Source organism: Lithobates pipiens, unplaced genomic scaffold, assembly GCF_037356315.1.
Source record: "Lithobates pipiens isolate NorthernLeopardFrog02 unplaced genomic scaffold, aLitPip1_a1.2 Scaffold_8, whole genome shotgun sequence".
Taxonomy (NCBI): domain Eukaryota; kingdom Metazoa; phylum Chordata; class Amphibia; order Anura; family Ranidae; genus Lithobates; species Lithobates pipiens.
Window position 1 is genome coordinate 560,891,614 of NW_027507903.1, and position 20,559 is coordinate 560,912,172.

The following is a 20,559-nucleotide window of genomic DNA, read 5'->3' on the forward strand; positions in this document are numbered from 1 at the left end:
ACAGCGGGAAACATGATCCATTAATTTGCCAAGCCAGGTATCAGCATTTCTGGCTACACAGGCGGAAGCTAGGGCAGGCGCCATTGCTGCCGCATTCGCCTCCCAGGCTCTTTTGAGTAAAGTTTCCGACTTTCTATCCATCTGATCCTGGATATTTCCGGAATCTTCAAAGGATAAATCGGACCTCTTAGATACCTGCGCTAAGGCTGCATCCAAGCGAGGAGCTTTAAAAAATTTTTCCTCCTCCTCATCTTTAAAGGGACACCTCCTTTTCCAAGCTTTCAGTTTGAGAAGCTTGCGTTCAGGTTCCTTCCATTCTCTGAGGATTATCTCCTTCAGAGACTGGTGGATGGGAAAGGTACTGGACTGTAACCTTCCTAAACCTCTATATACTCTATCCTGAGCTGAGACTTGAGCAGAGGGAACCTGAATATCTTCTGAGGTGTAAATGGCTTTTAATAAACCTTCCATGTCCTCACTCGAGAACAAAAAACCCCCAAGCTTAGCCTCCCCCTGGCTATCTTGGTCTGAATCTTCCTCTCCAGAACTACAATCTGGGACCTGGCCTTCCTCCACCTCCGATAATAGGGAAACTTGGCCCTGGGAACTTTCCGCATAAGATGTGGAAAAGTTTTCCCGTAACTGAGAAGTCTCTCTCTCTGATGGTACTTCCTCCAAACCCTTCACAAGGGTGGATTGAAAAGATTGAAGGGTAGCCAACATTTCTGCTTGTAAGGCCCTACATTCTTTCACGACCTGAGCGGTCTCCTTGCCTGCGAGTTTGATGATACAACGATCGCAGAAAGGTTTGGAGTGGTCTGGTGCTAACTTAGAGTTACAATAACCACAACGTCTGGACTTTGAAGTAACCTTCCCCTTAGACCTAGCAGCTGACCCCTGGGCAAAGCTTTCGGTCCCTGGGAATAGTCAAAAAATAGACAATTTAGCTACACAAGTCCTAAAAGGGGCACAGGAGCTCTTCCCAGAGAACCCTGCCCCTAAATAAAGTTGGATCACTCACCCCCAGTGGCGACCTCAACGACTGTCTGCTCAGACGGACCTTCCTCTTCCATGGCGATTTGCTGCCCTGCAGGATCGCTGGATCAGGTCTCGAGCGTCCCCTTGTTGTCTCTTTTTTCCAAGTGCCGGGAAAGCGTCTTGCCGTGCGAGGAGACAGGGTGTATCACAGCACCCCCGTTCTATTTGAAAAACGCGCCGATCGGCGCCATCTTAAGGAGGTCCGCCGCCCGGAAATGACGTACGGCCTCTTCCGGTCCTGCGCACTGAGGGTGGAACGCACGCCGGTGCGTCCAGCCGTCCCACTCCGGAACTCGATACCCGGAAGTGACGCCCCTGGACTTCCGGACATGCGCTGTGGCGTTGGAACGCACGCCAACCGCGTTCCGCATAGGGAAAAGGCATCACCTCACCACTCCACCAACGAAAGTGCAGGTAAGCCAAGACAACAGGGGAATAGCCTACTGGGACAACTCCCCTGTCCCACGAGGCTCATACAAGGCTCCCTAAGGAGACCTTGAGTGAGGAATACCCCCCAAGATTTCTCCTGGGGGTATACAAGGGAGCACCACAGACCCTGTCTGTTTAAGTCCCAGGAAAGGAACCTCACGAAAAAAAACACGGGGTCCCAGACCCCAAAGAAAAAACTTTAGAAAGAAACTTGGTTTCGCTGCCATCCTGTGGGAAACACAATCAAGAACTGAGGGTCTGAGGGAGGGGTGGGGACTTTTAAATTTGTTGTTGATTGTGTTTCCTGTCAGGTGGACCAGTCATCTCAGGTGTGCCGTCCTGGAAGATGACTGGAGAAAATGCTCTTTTTCCACAGTAAATGGTCAGTGTAAGGCACATATTGGAGTGCGTACTGTGCATCCTTGATGTTGACAGAAGCCCGAAAGGGCCCATAATGAAGGGATGCCACCACCGTGCGGATGGACTCCATTCTGACATTTTGCACCCACTGGAACCGGGACAAGCACACCCTAAAGCAACAGGGCTTGCACAGCCCCAAGGAGAACTGCCAACAGTCCAGTGACAGATGCCAATTGGGAGGAAAAAACATTTTCGGGGTTCAAGGCCGGAATACTAGGACATAGTTGAGGGCATGCCTTCATGCTGAAGGGGCCTTGTCTGTGGGTCTAGGGAGCCTTGTTCTCGGTTCGCCAGACCAGGTCCATTGTGTGCCGAGAAGGACTGCATTCGTTACAAGGGCCTTTTCCCCATTTCAGATCGTGGAAGACATGTACACTTCCCTCCTGTGATACTCGTAACAATGTCATCCAAGGTAGCCCCAAACAGACATTGCCTTGAAATGGTAACCCAGTCGGAGCTTTTTTTTTTTAGAAGCCAAGTCCGCAGAACAACACTTAAGCACCAATACATGTCTAAGCCCCACTTCCAAAATAGAGAGCTTAGCAACCAAGGGAACTGCATCCAAGAGCATCGCATACAAACTGCAGCCCCCAGACCAACTGGTCCACCAAATCAGTGAAATCAGAGGAAATCTGCTCCCCATCCAGGTATGTCAGCCAGATCCTTAAAAGCCAGAGACTCCTCTACCAGAGTCATGGTCGCCTTGCGCAACCTAGAGAGAGGGGGATCCACTACTGGTGGACCAGTCTACTCTTTAAGGAGGGACCCCACAAGGGGTTCTTCACAGCGGAGCGCCTTTGGAACCACAAAGGGACGCTTTGGACACTCCCAGTCTATACGAACAAATATTCCAAAATAGGAGGGAGAAGGGAACGCTTTTGCCGTGCGAGACAGTTTATGGGTGCCAAGGGGACTGGCACCTCTGCCACAACCACATACTTCATCTTTAAAGTTTCCCCCACAGATTTAATAAGGGAGAGCTTCTTGTGCACCACTGCAGTTGTGGAGGAAAAACCTCACTGATGGGACAGGGAGTGTAGCCACCAACCCCACAAGGTGGGCCACATCCACGACAGCAGAGCCAGACATAGAATCAGTTGAGACCGATGAGGAAGGCGAGAGCGGGGTGCACCATTTACTAGACTATATGCCTAACCGCCACCTGTGAAAAACACAAAGAACCGCACAGGGCCATCACCAAGGGCCAACACGGGGAGCGTTGACCGAAGCACAGGGGGCACCATTGGACCCCTAACAGGGGCACTGGCTGAGACACCGCACATTGGGCACCACTGGACCCCCCTCACAGGAGGGCATCCACTAAGGGCCACTCAAACATCCCCCCAAAAAAGGGGTCGGCCTCAGAGCCCCCATAGCCCCATCCCTCTGGAAGAAGGCGTCCGGCGTGGCCGTGCGGCCTAGTAGGCCACAAAAGCCATGACCTAAGACTAGGCTAGAGCTGGGGAAGGAGGGCTGATACCCGCAACAGAAAGCGTCAGCCTTGCCGTCCCACACGTCTCTTGTTGGTAGGCCTAAAAAATTTCAGCTGCCCGCCGTAAGTGCTCGGTAAGACGCAAAGCCGCAGCCTAAATTACCTTTTTCCTTGTCACCCACCAAACCATCCAGCAGATGCCAAGGTGTACCCCCCCCCCCATAGTGACAACCCTGGAGGGGGAGGGGGGTGGCGGGAAAGAGTGACTGACCACCCCAGGGAGTACCTGCGCCCCACACCACTCCAGAGAAGGAGAGGAGGGGGTTCCTTACCACTCCAGCAAGTGCACGGGTAACACTCCCAGACAGATCCTCCACACCACCCAAGTGTGTGTGTGTGTGTGGGGGGGGGGCTGTTGGCCATGAGGAACGCTGCGACAAGCCAAGACCTAGTCATATGTGACCTCAACAATAATGGAGGACTGTGTGTCAATGAGAAAAAGAAAAAATGGTTTTAGCTTTAGAACCACTTTAAGTTTCCCCTCACTTTCTGTCTAGGAGAGAGCAGTACAGATAAAAAAAAACACAGCAAAAGTTCAAGAATATTTTTTCATCGCAGAAGTCCAAAAACAAGTTAGGTTAGTTAAGGGGTAATAGGGATCTACACAGCTGCTGAAGCATGCTTTTGTGTATGCGTTTTACTTAATCTCTTCCCGCCCGCCACCCGGGTGGCTCGACTCTCGTTCTGGGTGGACGTCATTTGACGGCTGCCCAGAAGGGCCGCGCCTTGTTGCTAGGATGCAGCGCGGGCCCCAATCTGTGTAAAGAGCTGCAGCTCTTTAACCATGTGACCTTAGAACTAGACCTTTTTTGATTATCATGTTGGTTTTAAACAAATAACTTTATTGTTCAAGATGTACATTTTTGTAATAAAATGTATTTAAATATTTTACATATGACTCCATTTCAGTTGTTGTACAGTACCACTAAAGTCCATATAGCTTCTCCCCCTCAATTTCTTTCTCTAAGTTTTTGTGTTATTTGGATCAGAGGAGTACAATCTAGATATAGCTCTAAAAAAGTGCCATCACATCATCTGACTAGAGGACAACATCCAGCTACTTACCAAAAGCTTATTATACTTTGGCCTTTTTCTGTGATCCTTAGTGAGACTACAGGGGGGAGAACAAAAACAAGCATTAGAAAGAACAGAGCTATTGTCAGGTCACAAATCTAGTTCAAAATCATGGTGCAACAGTCATAGTCTGCCTCTACAAAATGTGTCTTTATTTACAAAAGTGTCTAAAGCGGCCGTACATTACTCTGTTCTTTTTCCTTCGGCCAGCTGGAGGAATGAAAAAAAAAACAAAAAAAAAGACAATTTCTCCATCCACACACACTTTATGTGGAGGAGGGAATCCCCCCCACGGGGTCTTTGTTTTTTGACCCGGAAGACTGTGCGGACATTCACTGCAGCACAAGCAGATCAGCGGGTACCGGTCAGTGATTTATGGGCGGAACCTACCAATCAGCTGAGTGAACAACAGAAGAAAGCAACAACATATGCCTTTTTTTCCTCCTACTATAAGTCTCTGATCGTTGTTACTAGTATATAAAAAAAAAAAAAAAATTACAATTCCAGTATCTATACCATAGAAACAGAAAAGTGAAGGCAGAAAAAGAAAGGAGTAGGAGTAGTCCATCGAGTCTGCCCTTTTTTTTTTCTGTTAAATCTAGGTTTATCTCAAGCATGTTTGAAGCCATTTACTGTTGACTGTACTACCTCTGCTGGTGGTTTATTCCAAGCATCAACTACCCTTTCAGTAAAAAAAAAATACTTTCCAAGATTAGTTTTAAACTTCTCTCCAGTTAGTTTGAGGTCATGTCTTGTCATGGAATCCCATGATTAAGTCTGGTATGACGAAACATGTCGGGGCGTGGCTATCTGGCAACTAACATTGGAGAGACTAAGCTTATACATGGTGGTGGAAGGTGGTGCTGGACGAAGGGGATGGTACAAGCAAGCTAAGGCGCCCTATTCAAATCACGGACCTGCTGTGTGGGACCAGGCAGGAAACGTGAGGAAGGGTGAGAGAGAGCGATCCCGTTACCTGTTAAAGAGGTCCGCTGTGACCACCAATGCCCCGGCGTATTTAAAGCACTTGTTGAAGTTGGAGTGTGGAGTGATTTGACTTTCTTTGAAGTGGCTTTTTTTCATATTGTTCACGTGAGTGCATAAAGAGTGAATTATTTTAAGATTAAAGTGTGTTTACGGTATTACACTATTGGAGGTCTCCTCTGTGATTTCTTTTGAGGCACAGATACAGAGATTTCCGAGTGGAGAATATCCAGTGATCTGCGACATAGTACTGAAACCATTTCCTGAGAGGTTTAAAGCTCTACTAGCCTAGCATGCGAGTGCAAGGCTCAATAGCTTGCGAGTGCTCTCACGAAGGGTGGGGGGGGGGGGGGCACAATCACGGATGGTGTGGTGTAGGAATTAAGAAATTGTTTTGGACACTGAAGACTAGTCCCGCACTTATAGAAGGACTATTGCTGGAGTGTTTTAATTATAATCACTTTTTGGTGATGGACTATTTCACTTTTTGTTAGGGGATGATGAATTTATTTCAATAATTCTTTTTTCACAATGTTTTACGTATAAGTGGATACGTATACCATTTTCATATTCACTTAAAGGTGGTGATATATGTAATTGATGCGATCTGTGTTCACTGTATTAAGCACATTGATTCATGTAAAAGTTATGAATAATTTTATATTATTGTAGGTAGATTGTGGGGAGTAATATTCACACAGGATTAGCGCTACAGGGTATTATTTGTTTACTATTAGCTACAAATTTTGATGCACCTATTTTTTGTTAAAAGCAATTTTAGCAGCCGACGAGCCGCTGGATTGCTTTTACAAGAAGCGAGAGGGGACATTCTCCCCCCCCCCCCCCTTAAAGATCTCCCATCCCACCCGGAGTCCCTATCGACCAGTCGGCTAATCGGAGAGCCAAAGACTAGATCAGCTTTTATTCAGCTCTTGGCTATGGTAACCCAGAAGCGATAACCTGACATCACTTGCAGTTTATCTGGATGTCATCGGCACCATTTTTAAAAAAATCAAAAGGCATTCCAACACATCGATCTTGTGGAGGGAAACAGTACCTGTCACCATGGATGTTTACAATCCTTGCGACATCAATAAAAATGAAAAAAAATAAAAAATCTCAAGCGACAATGTAAAAAAAAAAAAAAAAAAAAACACCCAAAAAAAAAAAAAAAGGTGAACACACGCATCAGTCCTGCAGGGACACAAACAGCCATCAGCCTATACATGAGGTATCCCCACGAACATTAGATCACAGGCAGTAATTCTAGCACCAGACCTCCTGTGTAAATCTTAAGTGGGAAGATACTTAAGATTTACACAGGATAGTCTATGGCAGTGATGGCGAACCTTGGCACCCCAGATGTTTTGGAACTACATTTCCCATGATGCTCATGCACTCTGCAGTGTAGTTGAGCATCATGGGAAATGTAGTTCCAAAACATCTGGAGTGCCAAGGTTTGCCATCACTGGTCTATGGATAGTAAAATGTACGTAGTTTGTCACTGCTGCACAGGCGTGCTTAATTTTAAAGCATGACATGTTTGGCGTCTATTTACTTGACGTAACATCTTTTATATTTTACCAAGAAAGTGGGTTATGTATGATTTCTTTGCACTAAAATTATAAAAAAAAAAAAAAAAAACGTGTAAAAAGAGAAAAAAAAAAAATTGCGTTTGAAAAACCACTACACAAATACCATGTGACATACAAAATTGCAAAACCCAAAATGTTTGGGGTTTCCAACTAATTTTCTAGCAAAAAATACAGCTATATACACGTAATCAAAAAGTGCCATAAAAGGTCTGGTCTTCAAGTTGTTAAAAATAGCCTGTGCTGGATGTGCAGTGCAGTTCACATTTTGAATCCCTGTTCAAGCATGGGAGTTACATCAGTGGCCTACTATGAAAGGAGAGGAAACCCAGTAAACCAGAAGAGAAGAAGCATTAATGCATGGAGCAATGAGAAACAAGGAAGAAAAGGCAGAAAGTCTGCCACTAAAGTTTCACTTTATTGAGGTATGTGAGATTTCAATTGACCGTAGATCTATGGCCGAGATACAAGAGGTATAAACCAACTCCTGGTCCATGGCTTTACAAGTTCATTAATTAGTTAGCCACTACATTAATTTCAGTTCAACAATGGAAAAAGAAAAATCTTATTTAAACTCACCAATCTTTGACAAAAGACTGGAAAAGAGGCGAGAATCCCATATTATGAGGGAGAACCGGGGGTTCTTCTTGAAGGACTTTGGTGAGAACTTCAAAATCTGTCTTGCAGTTCTTGTAAGGGAACTGACCTGTGGCCAACTCCACCTAAGAGATATCAGGCATGAAGAGAAGACAAAGAATACAGTAAGTGCTAGTGTGAGTAAAATCATCGTAGACTGGTGGGTAATGGAGTACCGTGGAAATGGCTCACCAATGAGATCCCAAGACTCCACACATCTGCTCGGATATCATAGTCTGGCTTAGTGGGATCTGGAGGATCAATTCGCTCAGGCTGAAGAATACAAGATGTGTAAGCACCAATCACATTCCCATGAATAACACTAAATCTCATGGTTATCTTCCCCCATTCTTTTTACCAAAATCACCCAGTCTACTTACAGCCATATAAGCAGCACAACCCGCACTCCTGGTTTTGGCCTTTGAGTCCACAAGACGCCCACTGATTCCAAAGTCACATAGCTTTATCCGTCCACTAGCATCCAAAAGTATATTCGAGGGTTTGACATCCCTGTGAATCACCCCATGTTTTTCTTTCAGATAATACAAGGCATTTACAATCTGTGAGGATCAAAGAAAAAAAAAAAAAGAAAAATCAGGTTGCAGGAAGTTTTTTCAGACTACTATACTTAAAGTTTATGTAACCCCAAACAAAGAAAATATCTCATTTCTGTTCCTATTGGTCTGCTGACAGAACATCTTTTAGGGTGTTCTGTACTCCAGTCCTTAGAACGTTGCCCCCCCCTACAACAGGAAGTGTGTCACTGACAGGGTATTAGTGATTGTTGCAATTAACCAGCAGGTGATTGGCGATTAGAAAGCCGGGCAGTCGTAGCAACCAATCACCAGCCTGCTAATATGAAAAGTTAACACTGGCAGTTCCCACTCCTGCTCTCCATCCAGTACTCTGCTGCCTCCCTGCTCTGCTGTACACCTTACAACAGTTGGGAGAATGGGCAGAGGACACTGAAATAGGGGTGAAGAGCAGCAGACACTACAGTAGGGGATATGGTGATGCGAAGCGGGCGGGGACACTCCTATAAAACAGAGTATACTATAGTGGGGGGGGGGGGGGGATCTTTAATTTCCTCTGAATTGTCCAGGTAGATGTCAACTTCTATAAAAAAGGTTGCCTATCCCTGGGGTAACCATTGAAAGAGAAGGGAAATTTTTTTTTTAATAATATATATATATATATATATATATATATATATATATATATATATATATATATATATATATATATATATATATATATATATATATATATAATCACACACACACACATTTTTGTATTGTATATAATAATATAAATTGTTTTGCACAGAGCAGCCCCAATTTTCCTCTTCTTGTGTCCCCAGCCAGTGCTCCTGGCTGGCTCTGTTCCCCTGCCAAGTGCCCCCATAGCAAGTCACTTAGCCCTGGATGCACTCATATGTCTCGGCCCCACCCCGCTCACTCCTTAGTGGCTGTGATCGACCGCAACAGGAGCCAATGGCGAGAGCCGAGGAGGTAGAGAACTGAGAGAGCCCTTGTGCACATCAACATTGGCTTAAATATAAGGGGGAGCTGAGGTAACCCGCTGCCACTTCAGCTCGGATTGCCTAGGAGATCCAAGCAGAAATTCTCCTCTCCCCCCTTCCTCCCTGCAGTCACTTGGGACACATCACTGGTCCCAGAAGACTGCGGGACCATACACAAGCTGTCACAGCCAGGTGCCCACAGATGAGATGCCAGCAATGGGGACAGAAGACCAATGGAAGGGATGGCTCAGGTGAGCACATCGCTGGATCCTGGGACAGGTGAGTGTCTGTTTATTAAAAGTCAGCAGCTACCATTTTAATAAATACAAAAATTACTGGAGCTCCGCTTTAATACAAAAAAATGCATTAAGGTTTAAAAAAAATTAAATAAAAACCCTATGCCTACACAACAACTTTAACCAAGTTGTGTAGAAAAACATGAGAAAGTCCATACAGTGAGGGGGGAAAAAAAAAGTATTTTATCTCTGCCGATTTTGTAGATTTGCCCACTGACAAAGAAATGATCACACATATATACATATACACATATACATACACAGTGCCTTGCGAAAGTATTCGGCCCCCTTAAACTTTTCAACCTTTTGCCACATTTCAGGCTTTAAAGATAACATTTTTATTTTTTGTGAAGAATGACCAACAAGTGGGACACAATTGTGAAGTGGAACGAAATCTATTGGATATGTTAAACTTTTTTAGCAAATAAAAAACTGAAAAGTGGTGCGTGCAAAATTATTCGGCTCCTTTACTTTCAGTGCAGCAAACTCACTCCAGAAGTTCAACGAGGATCTCTGAATGATCCAATGTTGTCCTAAATGACTGATGGTGATAAATAGAATCCACCTGTGTGTAATCAAGTCTCTGTATAAATGCACCTGCTCTGTGATAGTCTCAGGGTTCTGTTGAAAGCGCAGAGAGCATCATGAAGACCAAGGAACACACCAGGCAGGTCCGTAATACTGTTGTGGAGAAGTTTAAAGCCGGATTTGGATACAAAAAGATTTCCCAAGCTTTAAACATCCCAAGGAGCACTGTGCAAACGATCATTTTGAAATGGAAGGAGTATCAGACCACTGCAAATCTACCAAGACCTGGCTGTCCCTCTAAACTTTCAGCTCAGACAAGGAGAAGACTGATCAGAGATGCAGCCAAGAGGCCCATGATCATTCTGGATGAACTGCAGAGAACTACAGCTGAGGTGGGAGAGTCTGTCCATAGGACAACAATCAGTCGTACACTGCACAAATCTGGCCTTTATGGAAGAGTGGCAAGAAGAAAGCCATTTCTCAAAGATATCCATAAAAAGTCTCGTCTAAAGTTTGCCACAAGCCACCTGGGAGACACACCAAACATGTGGAAGAAGGTGCTCTGGTCAGATGAAACCAAAATCAAACTTTTTGCCCACAATGCAAAACGATATGTTTGGCGTAAAAGCAACACAGCTCATCACCCTCAACACACCATCCCCACTGTCAAACATGGTGGTGGCAGCATCATGGTTTGGGCCTGCTTTTCTTCAGCAGGGACAGGGAAGATGGTTAAAATTGAGGGGAAGATGGATGCAGCCAAATACAGGACCATTCTGGATGAAAACCTGTTGGAGTCTGCAAAAGACCTGAAACTGGGACGGAGATTTATCTTCCAACAAGACAATGATCCCAAACATACAGCAAAATCTACAAAGGAATGGTTCACAAATAAACGTATCCAGGTGTTCGAATGGCCAAGTCAAAGTCCAGACCTGAATCCAATCGAGAATCTGTGGAAAGAGCTGAAAACTGCTGTTCACAAACGTTCTCCATCCAACCTCACTGAGCTCGAGCGAGAGTTTTGCAAGGAAGAATGGGAAAGAAATTCAGTCCCTCGATGTGCAAAACTGATAGAGACATACCCCAAGCGACTTGCAGCTGTAATCGCAGCAAAAGGTGGCTCTACAAAGTATTAACACAAGGGGGCCGAATAATTTTGCATGCCCCACTTTTCATTTTTTTATTAGTTAAAAAAGTTTCAAAAATCCAATAGATTTCGTTCTACTTCACAATTGTGTCCCACTTGTTGGTGATTCTTCACAAAAAATAAAAATTTTATATCTTTAAGTTTGAAGCCTGAAATGTGGCAAAAGGTTGAAAAGTTCAAGGGGGCCAAATACTTTCGCAAGGCACTGTGTGTATAATTTTTAATATATATATATATATATATATATATATATATATATATATATATATATATATATATATATATATATTATATTATATTATATATATATATTTTTTTTTTTTTTTCCTAAATTGGTGGATTTTAACAGCGAGACAGAACAACAAAAACATCCAGAAAAACGCATTTCAAAAAGTTATAAATTGATTTCCAATTTATTGAGTGAAATAAGTATCTGATCCCCTATCAATCAGCAAGATTTATGCATCCCAGGTGTCTTACATACAGGTAACGAGCTGAGATATGGAGCACTCTTGAAAGGGAGTGCTCCTAGTTTCATGTTACCTGTATAAAAAAACACATCTGTCCACAGAAACAGATTCCAATCTTTCCACCATGGCCAAGAACAAAGAGCTGTCCAAGGATGTTGGGGACAAGATTGTAGACCCACACAAGGCTGGAATGGACTACAAGACCATCGCCAAACAGCTTGGTGAGAAGGTGACAACAGATGGTGTGGTTATTCGCAAATGGAAGAAACACAAAATAACTGTCAATCTTCCTCGATCTGGGGCTCCATGCAAGATCTCACCTTGTGGAGTGTCAATGATCACGAAAACGGTGGGGAATTAGCACAGAACTACATGGGAGAATCTTGTCAATGATCTCAAGGTAGCTGGGACCATAGTTGAAGAAAACAAATTGGTAACACACTACGCTGTGAAGGACTGAAATCCTGCAGCGCCCGCAAAGTCCCCCTGCTTAAAAAAGCAGGGGGACGTCTGAAGTTTGCTAATGAACATCTGAATAATTCAGAGAACTGTGTGAAAGTGTTGTGGTGAGATGAGACCAAAATTAAGCTCTTTTGGCGTCAACTCAACTCGCTGTGTTTGGAGGAGGAGCTGCCTATCACAAAGAACACAATCCCCACCATCAAACATGGAGGTGGAAGCATTATGCTTTGGGGGTGTTTTTCTGCTAAGGAGACAGGACAACTTTAAAAAAGGCACAATAGACAGGACCATGTACCATCAAATCTTGGATGAGAACCTCATTCCCTCAGCCAGGGCATTCAAAATGTGTCATATATGGGTATTCCAGCATGACAATGACCCAAAAAACACAGCCAAGGCAACAAAGGAGTGGCTCAAGAAGAAGCACATTAAAGTCCTGGAGTGGCCTAGCCAGTCTCCAGATATTAATCACATAGAAAATATGTGGAGGGAGTTGAAGTTTTGAGTTACCAAACGTCAGCCTCGAAACCTTAATGACTTGGAGAGGATCTGCAAAGAGGAGTGGGTCAAAATCCCTTCTGAGAGGTGTGCAAACCTGGTGGCCAACTACAAGAAACATGTGACCTCCGATTGCCAACAAGGGTTTTGCCACCAAATACTAAGTTATGTATTGTGATGGGGTCAACTACTTATTTCACTCATTTAATGCAAATCAATTTATAACATTTTTGAAATGTGTTTTTTTGGATAGCTTTCATTGTTATTCTGTCTCTCACTGTTAAAAAAAACCTACTATTAAAATGATAGACTGATCATTTGTCAGTGGGCAAACGTACAAAGTCAGCAGGGGATCAAATACTTTTTCCCTCACTGTACCACTCAAATATGAGTTCCTGTTCCTACATCCTATAATCCAACAACCGCTTCAGCCCAAGATCTTCTCAAGCCCGTCTTCTCTTCACCTCCTCAGTCTAAGCAAACTCTAGGGAAATCTGACAGCCAAGTAAAGAAATTGGGATGTAGACCTACAGCTACAGATACACAGCAAAGACATTTAGAAAAGTAAACCAGCTGAATAAAAACAAAACAATTTTACTCACTGCTACAGTCATCTTTCCCAAAATTCTCTCTGGTATGGGACCCTGGATCCTTTTCTTCAGTTTTTCTGCACAGGTCCCCATCAGCTCCATGGCTATGAACACATCAGTCTTGAATTAAAACAAAGAAAAAAGGTCATTTTTTTTTTTTTTTTTTAATCAAACACCAGAAAATGACAGCTCAATGAACACAGAGGCTCCAGTCTACTTTTTATTGCACTAACCCCAATGAAGAGTAATCTTACAGCATGCAGGTCATACCAAGATAAAGAGACGAGTGTGAAAGGGAGGCAGGATTAAGAGAAAATCCAGCTTATACCATGTTTTTATACAAAAGAGTCCACTCTCTTTCCAAATAGAGTGGAAGTTTAATCTGATTATATTTTGCCTTTCTTGGTTCATTCCCACCCGAGTATTCAATATGCTAATGAAATGTTGAAGTAAAACCATTCCGTTCTCATAAAATACCTTATTTTGGACCCAATGATCTCAACATTATGATGTGGTTGTCTCTGTGCCTCTGTACAATGCAAGCAGGATCACGGCTGGTGGGGAGGGACTGCATATAGTTAATTATAAAAAGAAAGGGAATTTGGCTCTGCCTACAACAAATATTTTAAAAGCGCATATAAAATTTTAGCTGTGGTGTCAAATACAAAATTTTTTTTATATAAAATATACGTGAATAACCCTAATCTCATTGTATCATAACTAAAAGCAAACTGAAAAAATGATGAACTTGTGTCTGTTGTATAAATCAAGTAACATAAAAAAAAAAAAATACACAAACCAAAACCAATGTAACCCAGCCCCCCCCCCAATAAAAAAAATATATATAATATTATATATAATATATTAGATATACATCTAGATATCTAGATATATATCCAAATCTGTGATAAAGAACTAGCCGCAATAAATGTCCACAATTCAAAAAATCTCAGCAGAAGTCCCACCTTACGTGCGTCGAGACGACCAATGACGAAACGCGCAAGTTAGGACTTGGCACGCTATCACATCACTTTCCGGTTTTTGCACTGTGGTCTGTGGAACGCACGGCGTCCAGAACCCAGGAAACTGTTGTATGCCTATACGAATTGGGGCAATTGGAGCTCCTTCCTCTTAAAAGATTTTACTTTTGGAAAATAAATTTAGTTAATACCGGATAGGAGCTATAAGTGCCCGTTTCTACTATTAATTTTATGTGGACATGCTATATTATACAAGCAACGCCACAGAGTAGGAGGTCATATTGATCATGGGGACACCAGGACCAGAGGCATATCTGACTGCATGCTCTTCATGCGTGCAGGGGTAGGGTTTTCTGGTGAGTGCATAAAACAAAGGAGGAGCATGGAAAGGTCACCATATTTCTCTGCACAGAAATTGTGATAAAGTGTCATCTGGATTCTGCACAAGTCACGCTGGGATTTTTTAAAAATAATTATGGACATTTATGCAGATAGTTCTTTATCACAGATTTGGACTTATTGTGTGTGTATATATATATGTATATATATATATATATATATATATATATATATATATATATATATATATATATATACACACACACACACACACACACACACACACACACACATACACACATTTATATATTTGCATTGGTTTTGGGGTGTGTATTTTTTTATGTTACTTGACTTAAGGATTTTTTTTTCCCAGGTATCATATACTGAATACAGACACATGTTCATCATTTTTTCAGTTTGCTTTTAGTTATGATATAAGGAGATTTGGGATATTCATGCATATATTTTATATAAAAAAAATCATTTGTGCCAAATTCTTTTCCTTTTATAATTAGCTACAAACTGCAGGGAGGCTGCAGCTTAGCACACACCTAAGCGTGGAATTTTAGTTAAATACAGGAATGCATATTTAGCTCATATTTAGCTTCCTAAAAACAGCAGAGCACCCTCGTTAACACCCACATGTGTTGCTGAGCCTCCATGATTGGCAGAACTGAAAGCCAATGAATGAAACGGGCAGGTAAGGAGCAGCTTAGCAAGGGATGAAACAGTTAGATGAAGCTGGATGTTCTGCAACTAAGAAAAAAAAATGCCAGGCTCTGTCTGGCTTACTGTAAATTCTAATGCACATTGTTAGACGCTAACAGTGTGCAGGAAAATCAGAGTAAGGGTTTTAAGTACAGGAGAGGAGTCTGTACAACTGTACAAGACTGAAGATAAGGCTGCAGACATTGTACTGCTGAGTATACACTTCACACTGAGCTAAACCAAGCTGGGGTTCAACTGTGCAAGGCTAAAGGCAAGTTGGAGCACAGCTTTAGTTTACAAAAGAGCTGGCATATAGAAAAACTGTATAGTTTATGAAGGCAGAACTGTTTAGATATAGAGCTATGACCCATCACAACTGTGTTTCTAAACTAGAATGATACATCTGTGCCCACTCTGCTTTGAAGTTAACCTACTAAAGAATATGTAAACGCAACATTTCATATTTATTACATGTGCCTGCTTTACCATGCACTTGTATGAAGTATCCTGTTCTCTTTGGATTGCTTCCTTTGTGTGAAACACCTGATGTTCCTGCCAGCCCCCCTCTACCTTCCAATCAAAAACTGACCACACTAGGCATGAGGGCACAGAGTGGTCAGACAAGACAATGTGAAAGACTAATGTGTTGCTGTTTCGCTCGCCTCCCCCAGCTCTCGGAGCTCCTTAGAAACAATTGGTCTGTGATGTTTTTTTTCTATTTGCACTAACAATCAATTTTTCAGGACAAGCTTTTGGTATGTCCCCTTCTACAGGCTGGGGTCACACTTATGCAAATTGGATGTGGCTTTCTCCGTATCCAATTTGCATGACAGGAGATTGTGACCGGTTCTCAATGGAGCTGGTTCACACATCTTCGGAGACGGCTGCGGAGTGGATTTCACAAGAAACCTGTGCGCCTTTGGCTCAGTTTCAGGTCAGAATTCAGGTAAAAATTTGGGCCCAATTCGTCCCCGAAACAAAGCGGCAACGCACCGGACCCCTGCTGTGAGCCGCATCCAAATTAAAGTAGATGTAAACCTGAATTGTGTTTTTTTTTTGTCTGGCACAATATAGAGTATGGGATTTCAGATCAGCTGTACCCAGTCTTGCCACAAAGAGTTAATCTAGCTCTGAGGAATCCTCATATCTTTTTTCAGTGTGATTGACAGGTGACTTACATATCTCGTGTACTAGCCTAAGACATGCCTAAGACATGCATTATTTTTTAATTCATACCCCCACTCCTTTCTTCAGCAGCTCTGCAAAGATTGGCTGTTCCACACTTCAGAATGATATGGCATGCTAAAGTCATGTGGGGACTTTTCTGGGTTTTGACTGGATGTTAGTGATCATAGCAGAAGTTCAGTGTAAGAAATACACAGGAGAAAATGCATGTTGATAAGGGGAGTGTAGAGGTGGGTGGGGAGTCTGATATCACGACTCCACCCACTGAGCCCTGGAAAACAGACCCACCCACAAAATCTCTATTTTTCGGTCTCATAGCAGACAGAGGGGAGACATTTGACAGATAAGTATACATGCAGGAGGCATGTATATCCTTCTAGATAACCAATATTGCAGTAGTTTAGAAAGAATGAGAGTGGGTTTACATCCACTTTAAGTGTGAACCCAGCCTCAAGATCCGAGCAGTACTTGAAGGGGCCACAACCCAAAAGCTTGTCCTAAAAAATTGTATATTAGTGCAAATAAAAAAAAAAAAAAAGTAAAAAAATAAAAATGGATCATGAACAGTACTCAATTGTTTCTGTCGCAATTGCACCAATACGATTACAATCACCTTGAGGGCCTTATGCAGCTGAGAACAGAGGGAATGTGATCACTTATAAAAAGGGAAAACAAGGTATTTATAAATGTTTATTACATCTATGCACAAATGTTTTGCTTTTTACTTCTATTTTAAAAACTTAATGTTTTTTTGTATTACAGGGTGACAGTTTACATCAACCTTAAATCTTCACAGAATCCAAAGAAATTAGATTGTGTAACAGGAATCATAAGGCGCCACATTCTACCTTAAGGCTGGGTTCACACTGCTGCGGGGGGAGATACGGATGTGATTCGCACCGCAAATCACATCCGATCTCCGTAGCGATGCGAGTGCAGCCATACAGATAGTATGGCTGAATTCGCATCGCTCCCGCAGCAAACTCGCACGGGACCCTTTTTTTGGTCTGCAACAGAATCGGATCGCATGGGTGTTCACACCATGCGATCAGATTCCTGTGCGAGTCGGCAGATCGCACTGCGATATGCGGACGGATCTGGGGGTGTCATTAACATATCATTGACACTCCCAGCCATCCGCATAGGACAGTGTGAACTGCCGGCGGGAGTAATGTGATGCGGGAAAACGCCGCGGATTCGCGGCGTTCCCGCATCGCAGCGGTGTGAACCCGGCCTCATAGTGTCAGCCTGTCTCCACAGAACACTCACTGACAGTCATCAGGAGCCAGGCTGTATCATGACAAATTTAAAAGTCCAGATGTTGCAAAAATAAAATAAAGACACATATGTTTGCAGAAAAATAAAAACGTGCATTTATAACTTTTTTTGCAAATGAGTGGATCGTGGGTGCAAGGTCAGGCTCTTCCTCCAGATCTGTCTATACCAACGTACATATCAGTTAGAGAGCCGAGGGCAGTGTCAATGGACTACGAGTGCAGTAATCACAATGGGTGGAGAGCAGCTGCAGGGGAGAAGAACCCCTACTAGCTGTCAGAGAGGCTGTTTTGGGATTGTAGGGGTCTGCTTGGCACCATGTTATACCCTAAATATGAGTTTAACATGGTCTTAAAAAGGAGGAGGGTGAATTTACAAATCAACGAGAAATATTGACAGAGCAGGGACTGCATCCTATCATTTGCAGTCACCATTTAACAGCACTGATGTAGGCACCACAGCTGCTTTAATACAATAGCCAGCAGTGGAGTTTTTTTTTTTTTTAGACTGCATGCCGCCTATTTCTGAACACTTTTAGGAAGGCTCTTTTTGCTCCAGAATGACAGTGCTGGAGTACAAATCAGCTCCATGAATGGTTTGTATTAGTTTGGTGTAGGAGACTGCACAGAGCCCTGACCACAACCCTACTGAACACCTTCAGGATGAACTAGAATGCCAACTTTGAGCCAGGTCTTCTGATCCAACATAGAAGAAAAATGAACAGCAGAGCGCTGAAGTCAGGATCAAATAAAAATCACTTTATTAAAATAAGCAGCACACTTATATTGAAGTTAGCATGAAACAGCATGGGTAGGGAACACCTGGGACCAAGCAGCTGTGATCAGTGTGATGATGAAGGCATCAGTGAGCAAACAAAACGGACAGGGAGCCAGCCAGCTCAAGGTATGGATATTAGCGACGCTTTTCTCAGTTGCACACAAGGATGACAGCTGTCAAAATGCCTGGTGGATGTCGGAGAGGGGGTGTTTATGATGCATTTCTAGGGACTTTGTCCTCTTATTTATATGCATTTGAATAACTCCAATGTAAGTGTGCTGCTTATTTTAATAAACATTTTTATACCTCAGCATCCTGCAGCTTCTTCTACATTGAGATGTATCCCGATCTTCTGCGGAAGCTGCAGAGGTTCCAGTAGCGGTCCCTTCTGCTCAGCCATCCATCCAAAAATTACCCTTTCATCCATGCATCCATCCAGCTGCCTCATCCCTGTTGATGGTCTACAGATACAGATGAAAGTTCCAATGGACCAAGCGACTCCGCACTTCTCCTAGGAGTGCCATTTGTACGGTGTATCTGTACACTCTTTGGATTTGCTACACTTCTGACCCAACATCAGTATTTGACCTTACACATGGTCTTTGTGTTTAATGAACAAATCCCCCCCAAAACACTCAGAAATATTGGCAGGTTTTAGTTGGGGGGGGGGGGGGGGGAGAATAAAAGCTGTAATATCTCCAGGGAGGAGGGAGTTTTAACCCTTCCCTGTTCAAAGCTTAAAAACAAAAAAAGTATCTATAGATCAGCCGCTAAACGTTTTTAACATGAAGAACCCCTTGAAATAACTTTCTGATCAAAGGGAACGCCTGCTAATAACTACTATATCTACAGCTCACTGCACAATAGTGGTATTGTCAGGTAAAAACATTCATATCTTGTCAGTGGGAATAATTCCCACCTTTCCCGATAGCTTTAGGCTGCATTCACGCCTGAGCGTTTTCAGCTGGTAAAACGCCCGAAAAAAAACACACACAACAAGCAAAATCCCATTAATTTCAATGGCACTTGCTCACATCTGATTGTTCGGTTACCTGAAGTAAAATGCCTGAAAAATGCCCCAAGCTCAAAAAAATTAAAAATAAAATGAAAATCAGCTTCTTGGGGCAGATCACAGGTGTTTTTCTGCCTTTTACATTGGTGACCTGAGCAAAAACTCAGCAAAATCAGCCAAGTTTGAAACGCTCACGTGTGAATGCAGCCTAAAAGATCATTGGTTACTTATCTGAGAGATAGAAATTGCTTCCTGCTCAATAACCCCCAACAACCTCTGGAGGTACACTAGGGTTACACAGAACCCTTGGTGAGAAAGGCTGCTATATATACACATTTTAAAAAACTGGAGACAATGTGAACGCAATCTGGATCATTGTTCACAACACAAATGCACTGCAGATTCAGATGAGCTCTGCTCCAGGGTGTATACATTAAATCGATAAACTTACATTTGTGATGAAAGTGCCATAACATTGTACTATGTATGGGCAATCATGGCTCTTAAGTACAACATCCAAATCCATCAAAATACGTTTGTTCTCCTCTTTGTTTCCTGAACGCCGCATTTGCTGAAAGACAAAAAAAAAAAAAAAAGTTATTAGGTTTTCAGAATTCAATCAGATATTACCATGCTCCCTGTAGGTCTGAAGGAAAGACTTAGGTCAAATCTTGCAGTACATCCAAAAGCTGTAATCTATTTGTTTTTGTTATTGATAGCATTTAAACCCCTGATAAAGTCACGTGAACGTGACGCAACGCGTAGGGCTGGAATGGAGGCAGATACGGACTGGAAGCAACCAAGTCCTGATATCTCGTGGTTTATATTTGATTTGTACAAGTTTTAATACTCAGAGTGCATTTCTTATATAATAAATTAGGTTATCTGGTTTTACTATACAATGTGAAGCTTGTTGTATGTATTTTCCTAACATGGGTATGACCGCATGAGATTTGGAAAGCCTTAAAAGGGACCTTACCCCTAATATATTGGTGGATATTGTGCAAGACGGCAGGAGAGTCCGTAGTGAACTGGAGGCTTAAGACTAGTGCACACTGGGAGGCAACACCCCCTGCCCATTGCAATTAATGGGCTGCACCGC

The 20,559-nt window shown here is 42.9% G+C and overlaps 1 protein-coding gene across 2 annotated transcripts in view; it reads right to left on the minus strand.

Moving 5' to 3' along the window:
- The window catches only part of MAP2K7 (mitogen-activated protein kinase kinase 7), a 58,921-nt gene that overhangs the window by 10,020 nt on the left and 28,342 nt on the right, over window positions 1-20,559 (minus strand). For both annotated transcript variants that reach the window (XM_077470055.1, XM_077470056.1), the window contains 6 exons: window positions 19,909-20,028; window positions 13,194-13,301; window positions 8,046-8,225; window positions 7,858-7,938; window positions 7,609-7,751; window positions 4,445-4,490 (listed from right to left, as the gene is read on the minus strand). In XM_077470055.1, coding sequence (XP_077326181.1) covers window positions 4,445-4,490; window positions 7,609-7,751; window positions 7,858-7,938; window positions 8,046-8,225; window positions 13,194-13,301; window positions 19,909-20,028 — 678 coding nt within the window. The remainder of the gene's footprint in view (window positions 1-4,444; window positions 4,491-7,608; window positions 7,752-7,857; window positions 7,939-8,045; window positions 8,226-13,193; window positions 13,302-19,908; window positions 20,029-20,559) is intronic.